The sequence below is a fragment of the Panulirus ornatus genome, chromosome 1 (assembly GCF_036320965.1).
Source record: "Panulirus ornatus isolate Po-2019 chromosome 1, ASM3632096v1, whole genome shotgun sequence".
NCBI classification, from domain to species: Eukaryota; Metazoa; Arthropoda; class Malacostraca; order Decapoda; family Palinuridae; genus Panulirus; species Panulirus ornatus.
Genome location: NC_092224.1, coordinates 20,972,224 through 20,991,003, shown reverse-complemented (window position 1 = coordinate 20,991,003; position 18,780 = coordinate 20,972,224). Strand labels below are relative to the sequence as shown.

Genomic DNA, 18,780 nt, shown 5'->3' with positions numbered 1-18,780 from the left:
CCATTTGTTGTTCAAAATTCTTTCACATTGTACCTTTTATTTACATTGAAATTTTTGATAAGCATTTTGGATATTACTGCATTTCATTGTACTTTTTTTTTTTATTTCCAGAGTGGAACACCACCAACTAAGGCTGAACCTGCTGTTATAGCTGCTCAATTTGCAGCAGAAGTTGCGAAAAAAGCAGCGGAAAAGGACGATATGGATATAGAAACAGCAGATGATATAGTTAGGACTAATAAACCAAGTGACTCTAGCTCTAGTATTGTAATAATTAGTGATAGTAGAGAAAATAAAGAAAAATTAAACAATAGTATAGCAAATAAAGCAGAGTCAGTGAATAGCAACATAGTGGACAGTGTTATTGGAAAGGCAGTTTCAGAACCAGTGGAGGTAATTAAACCTCATCCTAAGCAGCAGCAGCAGCAGGACTCGCAACAAATACCTTTGCAGCAGTTTCCTCAGCAGGGTCCACAGCTGCAGCCACAACATATGCCTCAGCAGTTGCCCCAGCAGTCCCTACAACAGTTGCCACAACAGCCATCGCAGCCATCTTCGCAACAGATACCCCAGCAACCGCTGCAGCAGTTACCACAGCAGCCATTGCAGCCACCTATACAGCAGTTGCCACAGCAGCCTCTTCATCAGATCCCACAGCAATCACCTCAGCAATTGTCACAGCAGCCACTGCAGCAGGTACCACAGCAGGCACCACAGCAGGCACCACAACAGTTGCCACCACCACAACAGGCACCACAGCAGTCAGCACAGCAGCCGCCACAGAAGCAAAAATCACCAGTCCCCCAGCAGCCAGTGCAGCAACAGCCTCAACAGCCAGTGCAGCAACCTCCTCCACTGGCAGTTCAGCAGATGCCCCAACAGCCAGTTGAATCGGTAGCTCCCCAGTCTCAACCTCACCAGCAGCAGCAACAACAACAACAACAACAACAACAGCAACAACAACAGCAGCAGCAACAACAGCAGCAACAACAACAACAACAGCAGCAGCAACAGCAACAGCAGCAACAACAACTGCAACAGCAGCAGCAACAACAACAACAACAGCAACAGCAACAACATCAGCAACAGCAGCAACAACAACAACAGCAGCAGCAGCAGCAGCAGCAGCAACAACAACAACAACAAGAACAGCCTCAACAGCCTCAGTCACAGCAGGCGCAGAAACATCCAGATTCCTTGCAAAAAACTGACGCATCAGTAAAACCTCCCTCAGCTGCTCAGTCTGAGGTTAGAGAAACTCAGGCTTCAGTTAAGGTTGAACCACAAATGCTTCAGAAACAAGGAAACCCAAAGCCTGCTGTTCTGCCAGCATCGTCACCAAAGGAGAAGGAAGTTAGTCCAGAACCACAGTCTACACACAGTAAGTACAGTTTGAATTTTAAATACTTTAATTTTTACAGGTGAGTTTTGTCATGACTGTTATCTCCTTTTCCAAGTACATGGGGTGGATCAGGTGTATAAAAGCTTGTTTGTTGTTGTATATATCAATAAGAATTGTCCAGTGCAAAGAACTGTGAATATGATTATATATAAGATAACCAGCCCCTTATAATTACCTTATGCCATACTTGGTGACAAATTATAAACTAACAGGTCTCTGAATGTGGAACTCTTGTTTTCCTTATGTATGTTGTTTTATGCATTTCACACCATATTTCACCATTTTTCTATTTTAAGTGAATGTTCTTGCATATTCAAGAAATTTTTTAAAGCTTTTATTTTTTGCTAGACACTTTAAGGATCCTGTAAGTTAATGTACGTAACTCTCATAGATGATGAAACATGCATTCTCTAGAATACATACCATTTTGTATGTTGGATGCTGTTATGTTTCCAAATCTTCAAGAATTCACTGATATTCCATTTGTGTGTCTTTAAGTATGAATTATGTCAGCAAACCTTTACAGACATTTGATTATTAAAACAGGTAAAAAGAAGTACCTAATAATACAGTATAAAAACAAAATTTTTTTTAATGGAAATTATGAAAAAAATATCTGTGATTTGTGTCATAAAGATGCGAGATTTACTTTTTAGTGTATATGATATTATTGACCATTCATGCAAGAAAGTATGCACAATGTAAAAGAAAATGGAAGAGAAGACAGAAGCCACGTCACCTTTTGATAATTATCATAAACTGGTAAACCAAATGTTGTACGTATCTCAACAAACTCAATGTAATGGCGATGTTGATTTGATAATTATCAGTTGATGTGTATGATATTACTTTGCATTCATTAGTAAACAAAAGCATGAAGGAAAATTATAACAATAGCATCACTGATTCATGTTCATTGTAGATAATTACATGCTGGTGTTAGTACACATTTCGACAAATTTACGAAGATGGTAGTGTTGTGTAAGATTTATTATTTGTTCTACATAATACTGATAATTATTGTAGGCCTGTGGTAATGGTAGTGGATATGAGATTTTTTTATGTAATAGTGCAATCACTGCTGAAGTAAAGCTTATGAAAATTGATATAAGACAAAAAGTCGCAAGCAGTAGGTATTGTAAATGTTTACTTGCAGCTGAATGCTGGCTGTGTGTCTTGTTCACTTCAGGTTGCCAGGAGGGTTCACCTTCTTATTCAAAAGTCTTTATTTCTTTTCTTCTTTCATGCTTGTCATCTGTTTCCCTACATCAGTGAGGTTACCAGGAAGCTCAACTTTAACTGGTGTATCAGGTAACCCCTTGTTCACAAAAGCGGTGATTCTTTATTGTATGTATTTTATTGTGAGATTTTTGGGCTCAGCCTTTTTTGTTACAGAAACACTTTATTAAAACCTCTTGATTAATCAGCTTAATTAGCGTAATAGAAGAGGATTGAATTGCATACAAGTGTATGGCACTGATAAAGATATTTGTTTATTTATATCTCTTGTACCTGTTCCCACTTGGAACTGCCTCAAGGGGGTGGCCATGGCAATGGTCTCCATAACTAGTGAAATTCAGTGCCTCTTTTTAGCGTTTAGTACATCACCCTTAACAGGCCACTGGCAAAGGCTCTTACCTAATGTTCCTTCTGACATCTACCTGATGCTGATAAAAAATACGTAAGGGTGATTTAGATGTAAAGTGTAAATTACATGGTATCACATTGCAGTTTTGATAAAAGGTCAACATAATCCTTTGCAAGTTAATCTGTACAGTTGTGAAAATGCCTTAAACATCTTACTTGTATGTCAGATGACCAGATGCTATTGAACCATTTTGGTATGATTTTCATTTTGACTGATGATGAATATTATATCCTTGAAATCTGCCATAGATTCAGATTTTTTTTTTTTTTTTTTTTTTTTTTTTTTTTTTTTTTTTAAGTATTGGGAAAATATTGGCTCAGACATAATTGATTGACAGCTGTCATCATAGCATAAATGGGCAGGCCTGTTGAAGCAAAGAGAACCAGTACTGTTAAGCATAAGACTTACTGGACTCGTACTTCATGAGATTACACTGCAATTGAAAAGCCACCTCTGACAAGGTTTAAAACATTGTTATTGGATGAATTGAGTGCAGTCTCATAGCAAAGGAGCCTATCTTTTTACTGCTTCTGGTTTTAGCACAGTTTCGAGCTGTAGGAGCCATGTGAAAAGGGTCCAGAGTTTGTATATTGTAAGAAGATATCCCATATTTGTCTCAAAAGTCTTGCAGCCCCTTGTCTTGGTGCTCAACTAAGTTATCCTGTATCTCTGCTGAGTCGGGCTGTTGAAGGCCATGGCTTATAGGTTTACATTACCACAATCAGGCTGATTTGGTGCATTATGTAAATACTGATGTTGGCTCTTTTTGAATTCTTTTGTTATACAGTCTGGAATATTTCTCTTCTGATGACTGCAGGCAGTGCATTAAACATTTGGGTCCCAGATGCTCAGGGTATTATTGTACTTATACCCTTTGATTTCTTTTTTAAGACAGGTTTCCCGTGCTGTTTGCTAGGGTTATGGCCCATGAAAACCTTGTGAATAGTGAAAGTATTAGTGGTTAGGCCTTAAAATGTTGGGAAATAGGGAATGTGGAGTGGGGTTGCAGACTGATTCCATTCTATTTTGTTTATCTTTTACAGAGGTCCCTTGCTTACTTCTGTTTTGCATGTCTATGCCTGAGATAATGGATACATTTGTACTACCCATGGTTTAGAGTTTTGAGTATCCATGGATTTTTTCCACTCATGAAGCAAGTATTGTGGTGGCTTGAGGTCTATTTCTAGCCAAGCCTGGCAAGATCCAGCTAAGTGGTGGCATGAAGATGTTGTTATTTTGTGGACAGGCAACCATATATCCTACAGTCATGTGTGCGAGCTACAGTCGTTCCCAAAACCTGTCTATCCTACAGGAGATACTTTGTAACATATTGATATTCTATATAATAAAACATAAGAGTAATTCAAATTATAACAAAATAGTATTTGGATCCCTACCACTTCCAGTAGACCAAACCAAGAAATGTGACAAATAACATCAGAAGAGCACACAGTATGCTATCAAAAGTGCAAAGTCTCTCTTCTCATGAGCTGATAGAACAGTGTGTGATATAAAGTAGGAAAAGAGGCATCCGTATTTCTTGGCAGTCCTTGGCAAGCTGCTGTGTCACATGATTGCCATGTGGCTGTTGGCATTTCGGGGATAGGCCATTTTAATAACTTTATTTTCCAACAAGTCGAAGCGTTAGAACTATCTACCCCCTCATGTCTTTACCTATAACTGTGACTTTGTGCATTTTAGAAAAAAAAAGTTTCACTTCCTCAAGAGTTTGTAAATAATTTCCAAAGTCTTTCCTTTTTCTTGTTCATTAAGGCCTCTCTCTCTCTCTCTCTCTCTCTCTCTCTCTCTCTCTCTCTCTCTCTCTCTCTCTCTCTCTCTCTCTCTCTCTCTCTCTCTCTCTCTCCCCTCTCTTTCTCCCCCCCCCCCTCTCTCTCTCTCTCTCTCTCTCTCTCACCTCTCTCTCTCTCTCTCTCACCTCTCCCCCCTCTCTCTTCCTCTCCTCTCCTCTCCCTCTCCCCTCTCCCCCCCCCCTCTCTCTTCCTCTCCTCTCCTCTCTCTCTCTCTCTCCCCCCTCTCCCTCCTCTCCTCTCTCTCTCTCTCTCTCTCTCTCTCTCTCTCTCTCTCTCTCTCTCTCTCTCTCTCTCTCTCTCTCTCTCTCTCTCTCTCTCTCTCTCTCTCCCTCCTTCTCTCTCTCTCTCTCTCTCTCCTCTCCCCCCCCCCCCTCTCTCTCTCTCTCTCTGTGTTAAAACTGAGAAGTGATTATCCTGGAACACACACACACACACCCCATTGGATACTTCAGTCATGAACAGAATTTTACCTCAAGGCTGGCCCTTAACTTAAATGTAGAGAGGTTAATGAAAGGAAAAAAGAAACGGAAGTATTTACGAATTTTGGTGAAAGTGAAAAATGTGTGTTATAAAATGAGTTTGGTCGCAGGTATTGGTAAAAACATGAGAGGGTAGAAAGTTTCAAGGATATGAGGCATAGGGAAAGCGACAATTATCAGAACATGAAAGGGTAGAGATTTTGAGAACAAAAAGATGTGAGGAAAGAAACAGCTATCAAAACAGCACACCCATGAATTGCCAAAGTCCAATAATTTTATGATGCAGCAGCTTTCTGAGTACTGTGTGGTGTAGCTAGTAGTGGGGACACACATGCAGCCAACTTTTGGGAGTGAAAACCAAAGTAACACCTATAGAAGAAAGTTACCCAGTATTGTGGTGCCGTGTAGGCTGGTTAAGTTTTATCCTGGGAGAGTTTATAAGTCTGACAACTTTTGACTTGACTCTATCAAGTAAGGATGTAGAGCTAGAACCAACTCAGAAATGAAAGTAGGACTTCATACAAGGATGGATCAATCGTTTACATAAATAGCAACTATTTTGAGGAAAGAAATCTCAACATCTAAACAGGACTTATGGTTTCTTAGAGGTAGACCTCGTTGTTTCTGTCTTGTGGGGTTTCCAAGAAAGAGTTATCAAACAGTAATGCCAACTATGTTCATTAAATCAAGAGGTGAAATTACAGAACTGTCAAAGGAGAGAGAAAAGTTGTGGGGAATTTTCAGTAGAGAGAAGTAGAAATTGGGTCTTAGAAGCATTACGCTTAACCAGATTGTCTACCATGCTCAGATATCCCATCCAAGTTTGAGATTATCAAGGAAGTTGTTTTAAGATGAGTGAAGGAGCAGAATTGAAGGATGTGTGGAGTTATGAGTGCATTGGTTATTCGTGGAAAAAAGAAATCGTTGATTAAAGGAGAAAAATTGTTGGAAACAAGGCAGAATCTGCCAAGCCACTGTTGTAGATGAAGAAGGGTGAAGAGGCTGATCAATCAGCAACCATAGAGATAGATCAGGCAGAGAGGAAGCTAGATATGAGAGAGCAAATTGAGGAAGGGTAGCTTAGAGATGAGACCCTGATGCCACACCCTGTCAAAAGCTTTAGTTATGTCAAGTGCAACTACATTGGATGCCCAAGAAACTTTTAGGGATGACGACCAGACATCAGCAAGATGAGAAGGAAATAGGAGGGTAGATCTCACCTTCCAAATGCCTTATTGATAATGAGAGAAGAATTGTGAGATTCAAGATGTCTGAGGATGTGGGAGTTAAAGACAGATTCAAAGACTATGGAGATGATAGATGTCAAAGCAACAGGATGATAGAGGGGTCTGAACTGTTACCCTTCTAAGGAATGAGGTGTACCAATGCATGCTTCTAAGAAGAAGGAAAAGTTCTGCTTTTTAGATAGAAATGGAATCAGATGAGCAAGCACAGGAAACCAAAGGAAAATAAAAGAAATTTGTGTGAGCATATTGGTAAAATATCTTTGGAAAGGCCTCTGTTGGACGTCAACACCTAGAATTAGCCAGAATATGCGAGAATGAGACCATATGGGACAACTTGCCAAATATATGTTCAGTTGAGCTGGTAGAACATATATGAGAGAAGAAAATATAGCTAATCAAGGAAGATTATTATTTTCCCCAAGTGATCTTGGCAGATTGGTGTCCCAGACTAAAATATGTCTTATTTACTAAAATGATAGAATGGAAATGGGAACAAGTTATTATCTTACAAACATGATGAAAAAGGTTGGATATTAGCACTGAAAATTAGCTGAAAGATAACAAAATAGTGTACTGTCCATATTGATAGCACGATCTTTGATATAAAAGAAAGAAAGGTTTTGTGGCCCTTCAAAGAAAAAGCTTGTATCTTTCATTTTGTGCTCTCATCTGATTGGTTTCCCAGACACTGAAAATCTAAAGTATGAGAACCTTAAACTGAAGAACTGTCTTTATTATGAAATGATAAAACATCACATAAGGATTATGAAACAGCTGAGAAGCAAGTGAAAGATTTCTCAACTCGATGAGGGAGAAGAAAAGGACTTTAGATGTAAACAGTAAGATGATTATCTTATTATTTGCTCCCACCACAAGTTTTTTATTTTTTTGTGAGTGATTGAAGAACACGTCAAAAGTTTCTTCATTCCTTTGTTATTGTTATATGATTTTTTTTTCAGTATTCAAGAAGTATTTGGGAGAGACCATTGTCATAAGAGCACTAGGGCAAGATAATTGAGCATTTTCCTTGGTTATGAATCTCAGCTTACTGTTTTGCTAGTTCTTATGAACATAGTTTTGTAAGTCTGGATGCTGTACACATCTATTGTGGTATATTTCAGCTGATTTTAAGTGTGATCAGGGCCTGAACATGCAGGAGGGTGAAAGGCGTGCAAGGAATAGAGTGAATTGGAACGATGTGGTATACCGGGATCGACTTGCTGTCAATGGATTGAACCAGGACATGTGAAGCGTCTCATGTAAACCATGGAAAGGTATGTGGGGCCTGGATATGGAAAGGGAGCTGTGGTTTCGGTGCATTATACATGACAGCTATAGACTGAGCGTGAACGAATGTGGCCTTTGTTGTCTTTTCCTAGCGCTACCTCGTGCACGTGCGGGGGAGGGGGTTGTCACTTCATATGTGGCGGGGTGGCGACGGAATGAATAAAGGCAGCAAGTATGAATTACGTACTTGTGTATATATTTATGTCTGTGTGTGTACATATATGCATACGTTGAAATGTATAGGTATGTATATGTGTGTGTGTGTGGATGTGTATGTTTATACGTGTGTATGTGGGTGGGTTGGGCCATTCTTTCATCTGTTTCCTCGTGCTACCTTAGTGATGTGGGAGATAACGACAAAGTATAATAATAAAAAAAAAGATTGTGGAGTCTCTTTTTTTTCAGTTGTTCACATCCTTGGCAGTATCAGTGTGGACAGTGAAAGATCATTACACATTATCTTGCTGTGGAATTTCACCAGCACAAAAAAAGTTATGTTAGCACTTAGCACTATTTTTTTGGGGTGACATCAGTAGGTCCCTTATGAGCATGATCATCGGTTTTACTTCTTTAGGCTTAATGGTCCATAAAATCTATTTTGCCATGTTTTTGGAAGATAACTTTTTTGTTGTGTTTTTGCAGAAAATAAGTTTAGCAGATGCTCTGTGGAAGGTATTAAGAATATATGGTGTGGGAGGAAAGTTGTTAGAAGCAGTGAAAAATTTTTATCGAGGATGTAAGGCATGTGTACGTGTAGGAAGAGAGGAAAGTGATTGGTTCTCAGTGAATGTAGGTTTGCGGCAGGGGTGTGTGATGTCTCCATGGTTGTTTAATTTGTTTATGGATGGGGTTGTTAGGGAGGTAAATGCAAGAGTTTTGGAAAGAGGGGCAAGTATGAAGTCTGTTGGGGATGAGAGAGCTTGGGAAGTGAGTCAGTTGTTGTTCGCTGATGATACAGCGCTGGTGGCTGATTCATGAGAAACTGCAGAAGCTGGTGACTGAGTTTGGAAAAGTGTGTGGAAGAAGAAAGTTAAGAGTAAATGTGAATAAGAGCAAGGTTATTAGGTACAGTTGGGTTGAGGGTCAAGTCAATTGGGAGGTGAGTTTGAATGGAGAAAAACTGGAGGAAGTGAAGTGTTTTAGATATCTGGGAGTGGATCTGGCAGCGGATGGAACCATGGAAGCGGAAGTGGATCATAGGGTGGGGGAGGGGGCGAAAATTCTGGGGGCCTTGAAGAATGTGTGGAAGTCGAGAACATTATCTCGGAAAGCAAAAATGGGTATGTTTGAAGGAATAGTGGTTCCAACGATGTTGTATGGTTGCGAGGCGTGGGCTATGGATAGAGTTGTGCGCAGGAGGATGGATGTGCTGGAAATGAGATGTTTGAGGACAATGTGTGGTGTGAGGTGGTTTGATCGAGTGAGTAATGTAAGGGTAAGAGAGATGTGTGGAAATAAAAAGAGCGTGGTTGAGAGAGCAGAAGAGGGTGTTTTGAAGTGGTTTGGGCACATGGAGAGGATGAGTGAGGAAAGATTGACCAAGAGGATATATGTGTCGGAGGTGGAGGGAACAAGGAGAAGAGGGAGACCAAATTGGAGGTGGAAAGATGGAGTGAAAAAGATTTTGTGTGATCGGGGCCTGAACATGCAGGAGGGTGAAAGGAGGGCAAGGAATAGAGTGAATTGGAGCGATGTGGTATACCGGGGTTGACGTGCTGTCAGTGGATTGAAGCAGGGCATGTGAAGCGTCTGGGGTAAACCATGGAAAGCTGTGTAGGTATGTATATTTGCGTGTGTGGACGTATGTATATACATGTGTATGGGGGGGGGGGTTGGGCCATTTCTTTTGTCTGTTTCCTTGCGCTACCTCGTAAACGCGGGAGACAGCGACAAAGTATAATATATAAATAAAATATAAGTTTAGCAGGCTTTATTAAACTAAGACCTTTTGCGTTGCTCTTTCAGAGTATGATGATGTCTGTTCGTGAATGTAACCGACTATTTTTTTCCCAGTATAGTAATTGAAAGTTCTAATTGTTAAAAAGCCTGTTTCAGCAAATTTATTTTCATATATTTGATTCAGTATCATCTGCAAATGGTCACATTAAACTGTGGCATTTACATTGGATATGAGAATGAGAAGTGGGAGATGTACAAGCACATTTCCTTGGGAACTGAGCTTTTTTACTGAAGAGGCACGTTGGAGTAGCTTAATTTACCTCTTACTTAAAAAGGTATATGTGGATCCACACAATTTTTGTTATGTTCATCTTGAGCATATTGTGTTATATGACACAGGTTGTATTTATGTAGGGGTTTTGCAGTCTTAAATATCTGCATTATGTTTCTTCAGTGCCTTAAGGTAAATGATGAAAATCAAAGAGAAACAGGCTTCATCTTTCTGCCCTTAAACAATTTTTGTTGCACATGTAATAATTTCAGGAAATGTTAGACAGTTAGAAGTCAGTCAGCTCACATCTTAAGATAAGAAATTTTTAGGACTTGTGTTATTAGTGTTAGTGGTTGGAAGTGTTTTTGGATTGCTTTGCTTCTTGGATGGAGTGGAGTTATGCGAGTCAGTTCCAACCTTTTTGAAATAATACCAGAATCAAGTTTCTTGATGGAACTCATTAAGAAAGTAAAATCTAGTTATGAAAATGTTTAATGCATTTATTAGAAGCAAAACTGAATGCTGTTGTGTTGTTGATTAGGATAAAAGTTTGTAAAAGGGGATGATATGGGTGAGAAGCAGTTGATGAAAGTGAGTTAGCTTGGTAAAGAGGCTTATGTGAGATTTCAGAATAGATTGGATGAAGAATGGTATATTGTGACAGGAAATGAATATAGTGGAGTGAGTGAGGAATGGAAGATATTTTTGAAAGCAGTATGTGGCATGCAGGTGAGATGTGGGCATATTAGAAATGTTAGGGAATGATGGGTTGAGGAAGTTGTTGTTGAAAGAGAAGAGTTTGTAAGTGACAGGATATTACCTGCAGGGAAGAAATGCAAATGATTTGGATATATATGAAAGGATATGGCAAAAGATGAAGAGAGACGAGCAGGATCTGTAAAAGAAGGCAAGTGCGAGTTAAGGGGAGAGATTATTAGTAGTCTTTAAGGAGAATCAGGAAAATACTTTGAAAGAGGTGAATATATTATGAGAATAAATGGGAGCATCAGCGAAAGGAGGAGACGGAAATGGGATGAAAAGGTATGTGAAGCGAGAGAATGATGGCAAATAGTTTGGTGAAAAGAGGTGATGAATGCCTCGCATAAGATGAAGTGTGGAAAAACAGAGTTGGATGTCCCTACCCTTTTTGCTAGCCTGTGGGGGTCAGACTAGGGATCCCAGTTCTGTGAATAATTTCCATAAAACATGCTTGTGACCACGGAGGACTTATGTGTTTGTCCACCCTATCAGACATGGAATGGAGTCATGACTATAGATAAATTGATGAGTAAAACTTTATTCCCTCTCACTCTACATACTTTCCTTTACTCATTACTGAGGAAAATATAACCGTTGCAAACTACATGATCATATCAGCATTTACTCTAACTTACTTCATATCACCATTTACTCTCACTTGAAATATTTCAATAACAATAGTAAAACTTGTGCTCTATTTTATCAACCTTAAGATTGTGATCTTTCATGATTTTGATGTCCTGATTCAAATATTGCCCATCAAAATTTTCCATTACTCTTCTAAGATGTCATTTCTATATATGTATATTTAAGCATACATTGAAATTACTTCAGAGCTGAAAATCTTATAAGGGAAAATTTCGAGCTGCATTTTTGAAACAAAAAGAAAACAGTGATTACATACATATTCTTGTGTGAAACAATTTTTTTTTTTTTTTTTTTATGGAATAGTGTAATTGAAGTGCCAAAAGAGTATATGCTGATATGAGGGTGTAGTTTGAAGGAGCTCATTTTATTTTTATTTCTCTATGGTTGGGATATTGTGGGTGTATGAAATAGTTCTCATTTTTAGCTTGAGGGAGGAACATGTACGGTATGTCATTTACATAGGACCTGGAGAAAGCATATGATGGGGATGGCTTGCACAGTATTGTACATGTATATGATATGGGACAAAAATACTAGCTTCATTGAGATTATATGTTGAGAATAAGGCATGTCTGGAGTTTTTCATTGGGGGTTCCTGTTGTCATGGACAAAAGTTCTCATTAATTGAAATATGATGAGGTTAACAAAAGACGAAAAGATGAGACAATGGATAGAATTTATAAATTTTGGAGATGGTGAAGAACCTGTTTTTTAAAAAGTGCCAGGACATAGTTTTTTTTTTGAAAGACATTGGGTAGAGAGATCTGAAACTTCAAGGTGTAGGGAAAGAAATAGTTATCAAAAGTGGCCCACCCTTAAAGTGCCAGCAGCCAAGGTAAACTTGTGATGCAGCAGATCATTAAGTGTTGGGTGTTTTAGCTATGGTGGGATGAGAGGACCTAAGAAACGAGTCAGTTGTTGTTTGCTGATGATACAGTGCTGGTGGCTGATCGGGTGACCGAGTTTGGTAACGCGTGAAAGAAGAAAATTGAGGGTAAATGCGAATAAGAGCAAGGTCATTAGGTTCAGTAGGGTGAAGGGACAAGTTAACTGGGAGGGGAGTTTGAATGGAGAAAAACTGGAGGAAGTGAAGTGTTTTAGATGTCTGGGAGTGGACTTATCAGTGTATGGAACCATGGAAGTGGAAGTGAGTCACAGGATGGGGAGGGGCCAAGGTTCTGGGAGTGATGAAAAATGTGTGGAAGGCAAGAACATTAACTCGGAGAGCAGAATTGGGTATGTTTGAAGAAATAATAATTCCAACAATGTTATATACTTGGGAGTCATGGGCTATAGATAGGTTGTATGGAGGAGGGTAGATGTGTTGGAAATTAAATGTTTGAGGACAACATGTGGTGTGAGGTGGTTTGATCGAGTAAGTGTTGAAAGGGTAAGAGAGATGTGTGGAAATAAAAAGTGTGGTTAAGAGAGCAGAAGAGAGTGTGTTGAAACCTATTGGACATTGGAGACAATGAGTGAGGAAAGATGGACAACGAGGATGTATGTATCAGAGGTGGAGGGAACATGGAGAAGCAGGAGACCAAATTGGAGGTGGAAGGATGGAGTGAAAAAGATTTTGAGCGATTGGGGCCAGAACATACTGGAGGGTGAATTGGAACAATGTGGTTCCTTGCCCTCCTTTCACCCTCCTGCATGTTCAGGCCCCGATCACACAAAATCTTTTTCACTCCATCTTTCCACCTCCAATTTGGTCTCCCTCTTCTCCTCGTTCCCTCCACCTCCGACACATATATTCTCTTGGTCAATCTTTCCTCACTCATTCTCTCCATGTGCCCGAACCATTTCAAAACACCCTCTTCTGCTCTCTCAACCACGCTCTTTTTATTTCCACACATCTCTCTTACCCTTACGTTACTTACTCGATCAAACCACCTCACACCACACATTGTCCTCAAACATCTCATTTCCAGCACATCCATCCTCCTGCACACAACTCTATCCATAGCCCACATCTCGCAACCATACATATATATATATACACATGTACATATTCATACATGCTACCTTCATCCATTCTCGCTGCCACCCCACCACACATGAAATGGCACCCCTTCCCCCCGCGTGCGCGTGAGGTAGCGCTTGGAAAAGATAATAAAGGCCACTTTCGTTCACACTCATTCTCTAGCTGTCATGTGTAATGCACCGAAACCACAGCTTTGTGTCCCCACATCCAGGTGCCACAAAACTTTCCATGGTTTATCCGAGATGCTTCACATGCCATGGTTCAATCCATTTACAGTACGTCGACCCCGGTATACCACATCGTCCCAATTCACTCTATTCCATGCGCGTCTTTCACCCTTCTGCATGTTCAGACCCTGATCGCTCAAAATTTTATTCACTCCGACCTTCCACTGCCGATTTGGTCTCCCACTTCTCCTCGTTCCCTCCACCTCTGACACATATATCCTCTTTGTCAATCTTTCTCATTCTCTCCGTGTGACCAAACCATTTTAACCTCCCTCTTCTGCTCTCTCAACCACACACTTTATTACCGCACATCTCTCTTACTCGATCAAACCACCTCACACCACATATTGTCCTTAAACATCTCATTTCCAACACATCCACCCTCCTCTGCACAACCCTATCTATAGCCCATGCCTCACAACCATACAACATTGTTGGAACCACTGTTTCTTCAAACATACCCACCTTTGCTCTCCGAGATAACGTTCTCACCTTCCACACATTCTTCAACGCTCCCAGAACCTTCGCTCCTCCCCTACCTATGACTTACTTCCGCTTCCATAGTTCCATCCGCTGCCAAATATACTCCCAGATATCTAGGACACTTCAGTTTCTCCAGTTTTTCTCCATTCAAACTTAGCTCCCAATTTACTTTTCTCACAACCCTATTGAACCTAATAACCTGCTCTTATTCACATTTACTCTCAGCTTCCGTCTCCCACACACTTTTCAGACTCAGTCACCAATATATATATGTTTTTCCCCTTATACATATTCACCATTTCCCGCATTAGCGAGTTGCCGTTACGAACAAAGGACTGAGCCTTAAGAGGGAATATCCTCATTTGGGTCCCTTCTCGGTTCCTTCTTTTGGAGAATTTGAAAAAAAAAAGAAAACGGGGAGGGGAGGATTTCCAGCTCCCCATTCCCTCACCTTTTCGTCGTTAGATCCTCCTTGCGAATTTAAAACCAAAAAAAAAAAAAATATCTTTTTAAAGTATATCTTATAGCTTTGTATGGAACTCCTTCTAACCTTGCATTGGCTTGTTTGTGAGGGCTAAGATACTCGATTTGCATCCAAAGTTCTTCTTTGTTAATGTAAGAATAGAAAATGTCATTTATGAGATTGCCTTGGACATAAACTCAGTTGAAGTAGTAGTTTTTCTAGGTTCCGTCGCCTGGAAGGTTCCTAGCATTGAACTTTGCTGGGATTGGGTAAAACATTCAAAAGCAAATTTGTATTATAAGAGAATATTTCTATGCTTGTTTAATAAGAGAATATTTCTATGCTTGTTTAATAAGAGAATATTTCTATGCTTGTTTGATAAAAGAGAATATTTCTATGCTCATGATACTATTCGGGTAAACAGAATGAGACGTACTGCAGAACTATCGTTAAGAAATTAATGAAGCAGTCCACATAAAAAAAATGACAGTCTACTCCTTTACAATACATCCTATCCTTCAACTAATCCAAGATCAGGGTGTAAACATCCACTGCAGACATGAAATTGTAGAGTTGTCCATGTGACGTGAACGGGTATTATACAGTGGTAATAAAATAATGCCGAGGCTGCAGCAGTTAAAGCACTCGTTATTAGAGAGGGCTACAATATTGTTGGCAAAATGAGTAAATGTTTATTGTAAATGGCCAAAAGCCGTAGGAAAAATAAACTACAGTGGACAAAGAAAGTCACTAAAGTATGACATTCTTAATCCAACTGGAACTGCCATTTTTAGACTGTCCTCTGTCGACTGAGGGCTGATCAGACCATGATTTGCTAGTGATGGTGCAATTCAGGTTTGGGTAATTTGATCGTACATGAATGTATTTAAAGTATCCGTGTAAAGCTGTAAATACTGCCAAGAATGCCTAATATTCCAGATTTTCATTGGTTCATCCCCCTTGTCTCCATAACATCGGGTCTAAACTAGTACCCTTCTTGTTAAGCATTAGTACTCACATGATACGACCACCATTACTACATCACCTTCATCGTTTATTTCCTCTTCCTTAATACCACACCACCTCTTGCTCCTCACTGCTACCATCATGTGCACCCTCCTACCACCACCATTATGTGCTGCCTCCCTTCCTTAATACCACACCACCCCTTGCCTCTCACTGCTGCCATCAAGTGCACCCTCCCACCACCACCATCGTGTGCTGCCTCCCTTCCTTATCACTGTCACAGCCACCTTCATGTGTTGTCTTCGTGTACTTCACCTTCCCTCAAAGCCCTCTGACCCTCCCTTCCCATCCTTTTACCAATCTCACCTCGTGGTTTACCTTCACCTGGGACCTTTTACCAGCTTCTCTCCCATCACAGCTTCTTCACCCCATTAGTTTTCCCTTTTCACTGTTGCCTTATACCTCTTTCAAGCTTCCTTATTCACTATCCACTACTTTTCGTCTTCACAAACACATCCTGTAATCACTAACCTGTCGCCCCATCCCGTGCCCCTCTCTTCAAATGACCCTCATCATAGCGGAGTGCTGTGCAGTCAGTCACAATAAGGTAGCCTCAAGCAGTGAAACACATGGAAGTGTGTGTATGTGTAGCCAACACTATTACTGTATCGAGGCTACCTTCTCATTGTCAGCAGTTGTCTGTCTGTCTTAGCACCCCTGCACTCTGGCTGTAAAGTCAAACAATATTTCAACTTCATGTATTAAAAGATAGGTAAGATTGTCGAGTGTGGTTTAGAGCAACAGAGTTTATTTCCCGTCGTTAGGGAGAAAGTATCGTTTAAACAGTTCATGTTTTATAAAAAGGTTAAGATTATCGAGTGTTTCGTTTAAAGCCGTTCATGGCTTAGTCATTATCGAAGATTATCGAGTGTTTCGTGTAAAGTGTACCATTTTGCATTCATGGCCGTGGCCAAGCTCACTACAGGGGTTTGGATATGTTGGGGAGGTGTACGTAGGTGATGATTCACTTGCTTAAGCTGTCTATTTGTGTACAGAGAGAGAGAGAGAGAGAGAGAGAGAGAGAGAGAGAGAGAGAGAGAGAGAGAGTCTTATGCGAGGCTTCCCACCACGTAACAAGTGGGACACCTCTGTAGATGGTTAGAGCTTTTTCCTATGGTTTGGTAATGAAGTATAGTGTAAGATTTTATTCTTTTGTGTACAGAGAGAGAGAGAGAGAGAGAGAGAGAGAGAGTCTTATGCGAGGCTTCCCACCACGTAACAAGTGGGACACCTCTGTAGATGGTTAGAGCTTTTTCCTATGGTTTGGTAATGAAGTATAGTGTAAGATTTTATTCTTTTTGTGATCTATCGTAGTCACCCCCCCCCCCCCCCCCTCTCACGCACGTAACGCCGCCGCCACCTCCACGCACACAGACAACTGTAATAACTGTAATATCCTAGAGACATTCCCCAGTGAACCATGCGTGGGCCATCGTCCAGTTCGACTCTTCACATGTATGGCTGCTTCGTACTGTTAAATCATGGGTTACCATACAGTTCCGTTTTCAGTCCTGTAGTCTTCCAGCCGTATGCCATCTTCCCCGTTTCTGTCTCTGCATGTAAACATTTCTTGTTACGATGATTGGCTTAAACAACCAAAAGCAAAATTGTTTGTGCAATGAAAATTGAATTCATTGAGTGATACAGTTCAGGTCAATCAAAACATATACTTATGGCTGTAGATATAATGTTGATTATTAGTTCATATGAAAAATTGAGACATACGATATACGTAGGTTTTAAAGTTTCGTTTTCCCTATTATTCTTTCATTTGAAAATATTTAGCTTTGTCATCTACGAAGGATTTAATCATTCGTATTACTGATTGTTAGATCAAGTGAAAAGTTGAACCTTGTGGAGAAATTTCATGTGCGGCGGTAATGGATGAAGGCAGCATGTATGAATATGTACATCTGTATATATGTATATGTATGCGCTGAAATGCTTAGTTATGTATATGTGCGTGTGTGGGTGTTTATGTATAAACATGTGTATGTGGGTGGGTTGGTCCTTTCTTTCGTCTGTTTCCTTGCGCCACCTCGCCAGCGCAGGAGACAGCTACAAACTATGATAAAATTAATATATATATATATATATATATATATATATATATATATATATATATATATATATATATATATATATATATAATCCATGGCCCTGTAAGTGGAAAAATGTAAAAAAATTTTCAAGAACTGAATTACAGTGGAAAACGTTACAAAGCTACCATAGTTTCCTTTATGTTGTAGATATTTCATTGTTTTATGTAGTGGGAAACGTTGTATTTTTTATTAATACCTACGCAGACTTCATGAGTAATTGATACAGCTCTCGTGCAAATATTTGAAAAGTTTCCGCCCTGGTTATTTGACCCATCTTGTTTAATAATGCTCCACTTCACGCTGGATCTTTACTGTGTACCCCCACTGTAGAAGAACCGTTATGACATTCAGTTGGGGGAGAAAGAATGCTTGCGTGTCGTAGAATGCGACTAAAGGGGGCGGAAGCCGAGGTGCTTGAAACCTTTCCATCCTTGTATTATAGTTGCTAAAACCTAGAATAGAAGAAAGAGCCAAGCGAGGAGTGCTCACTATCCTTGAAGGCTCAGACTGGTGAGGGGCATACGTGGTTTTATAGAGGGGCATACATAATTATACGTGCGTGAGAAATGATGACAGAAAACGGTCATTATTTGATTATGTATTAATTGATAAGCGTGCTGAAGAGACTTTTGGATTAGGTGAGAAGGGTAATTGGTTGGATGTTTGATCATTACTTTGTGTAGGCGAGGGTGAAGGTTTATAAAGGCTTCAGGAAAAGAGTAAATTATATGGGTGGGAAAAAGAGATTAAGCGTAGAATGGGGAAAAAAAAGTTGAGAGTAAATGAACCTTTTTGAAGTGAGAAATTGAAGGTGTTTAAGGAAACTTTTCTTATTTATGCAATATAAGTGTGTGGAATGAGGAAGGTGGGGAAGTGGGAAGAGTCAGTCAATGGCGGAATGAGAAAGTTAAGTTTCCAGTGAAAGGTAGATGTGTATGATCGTTTATTTTCGGGAAAGGAGTGCAGCCGATTAGATGTAAAAGGGGAAGCGTCTGGAGGTCAAAAGAGAGGTATTAATGAGCTAGAAAAAAATAGCACAAACGA

General features: G+C 39.9%; 1 protein-coding gene across 1 annotated transcript in view; it reads left to right on the top strand.

The window, feature by feature from the left end:
* LOC139757009 (uncharacterized) overlaps positions 1–18,780 on the top strand; it is a 438,069-nt gene that overhangs the window by 291,352 nt on the left and 127,937 nt on the right. The window contains 1 exon segment of the mRNA XM_071677374.1: positions 112–1,381. Within this exon segment, the coding sequence (XP_071533475.1) occupies positions 112–1,381 (1,270 nt within the window).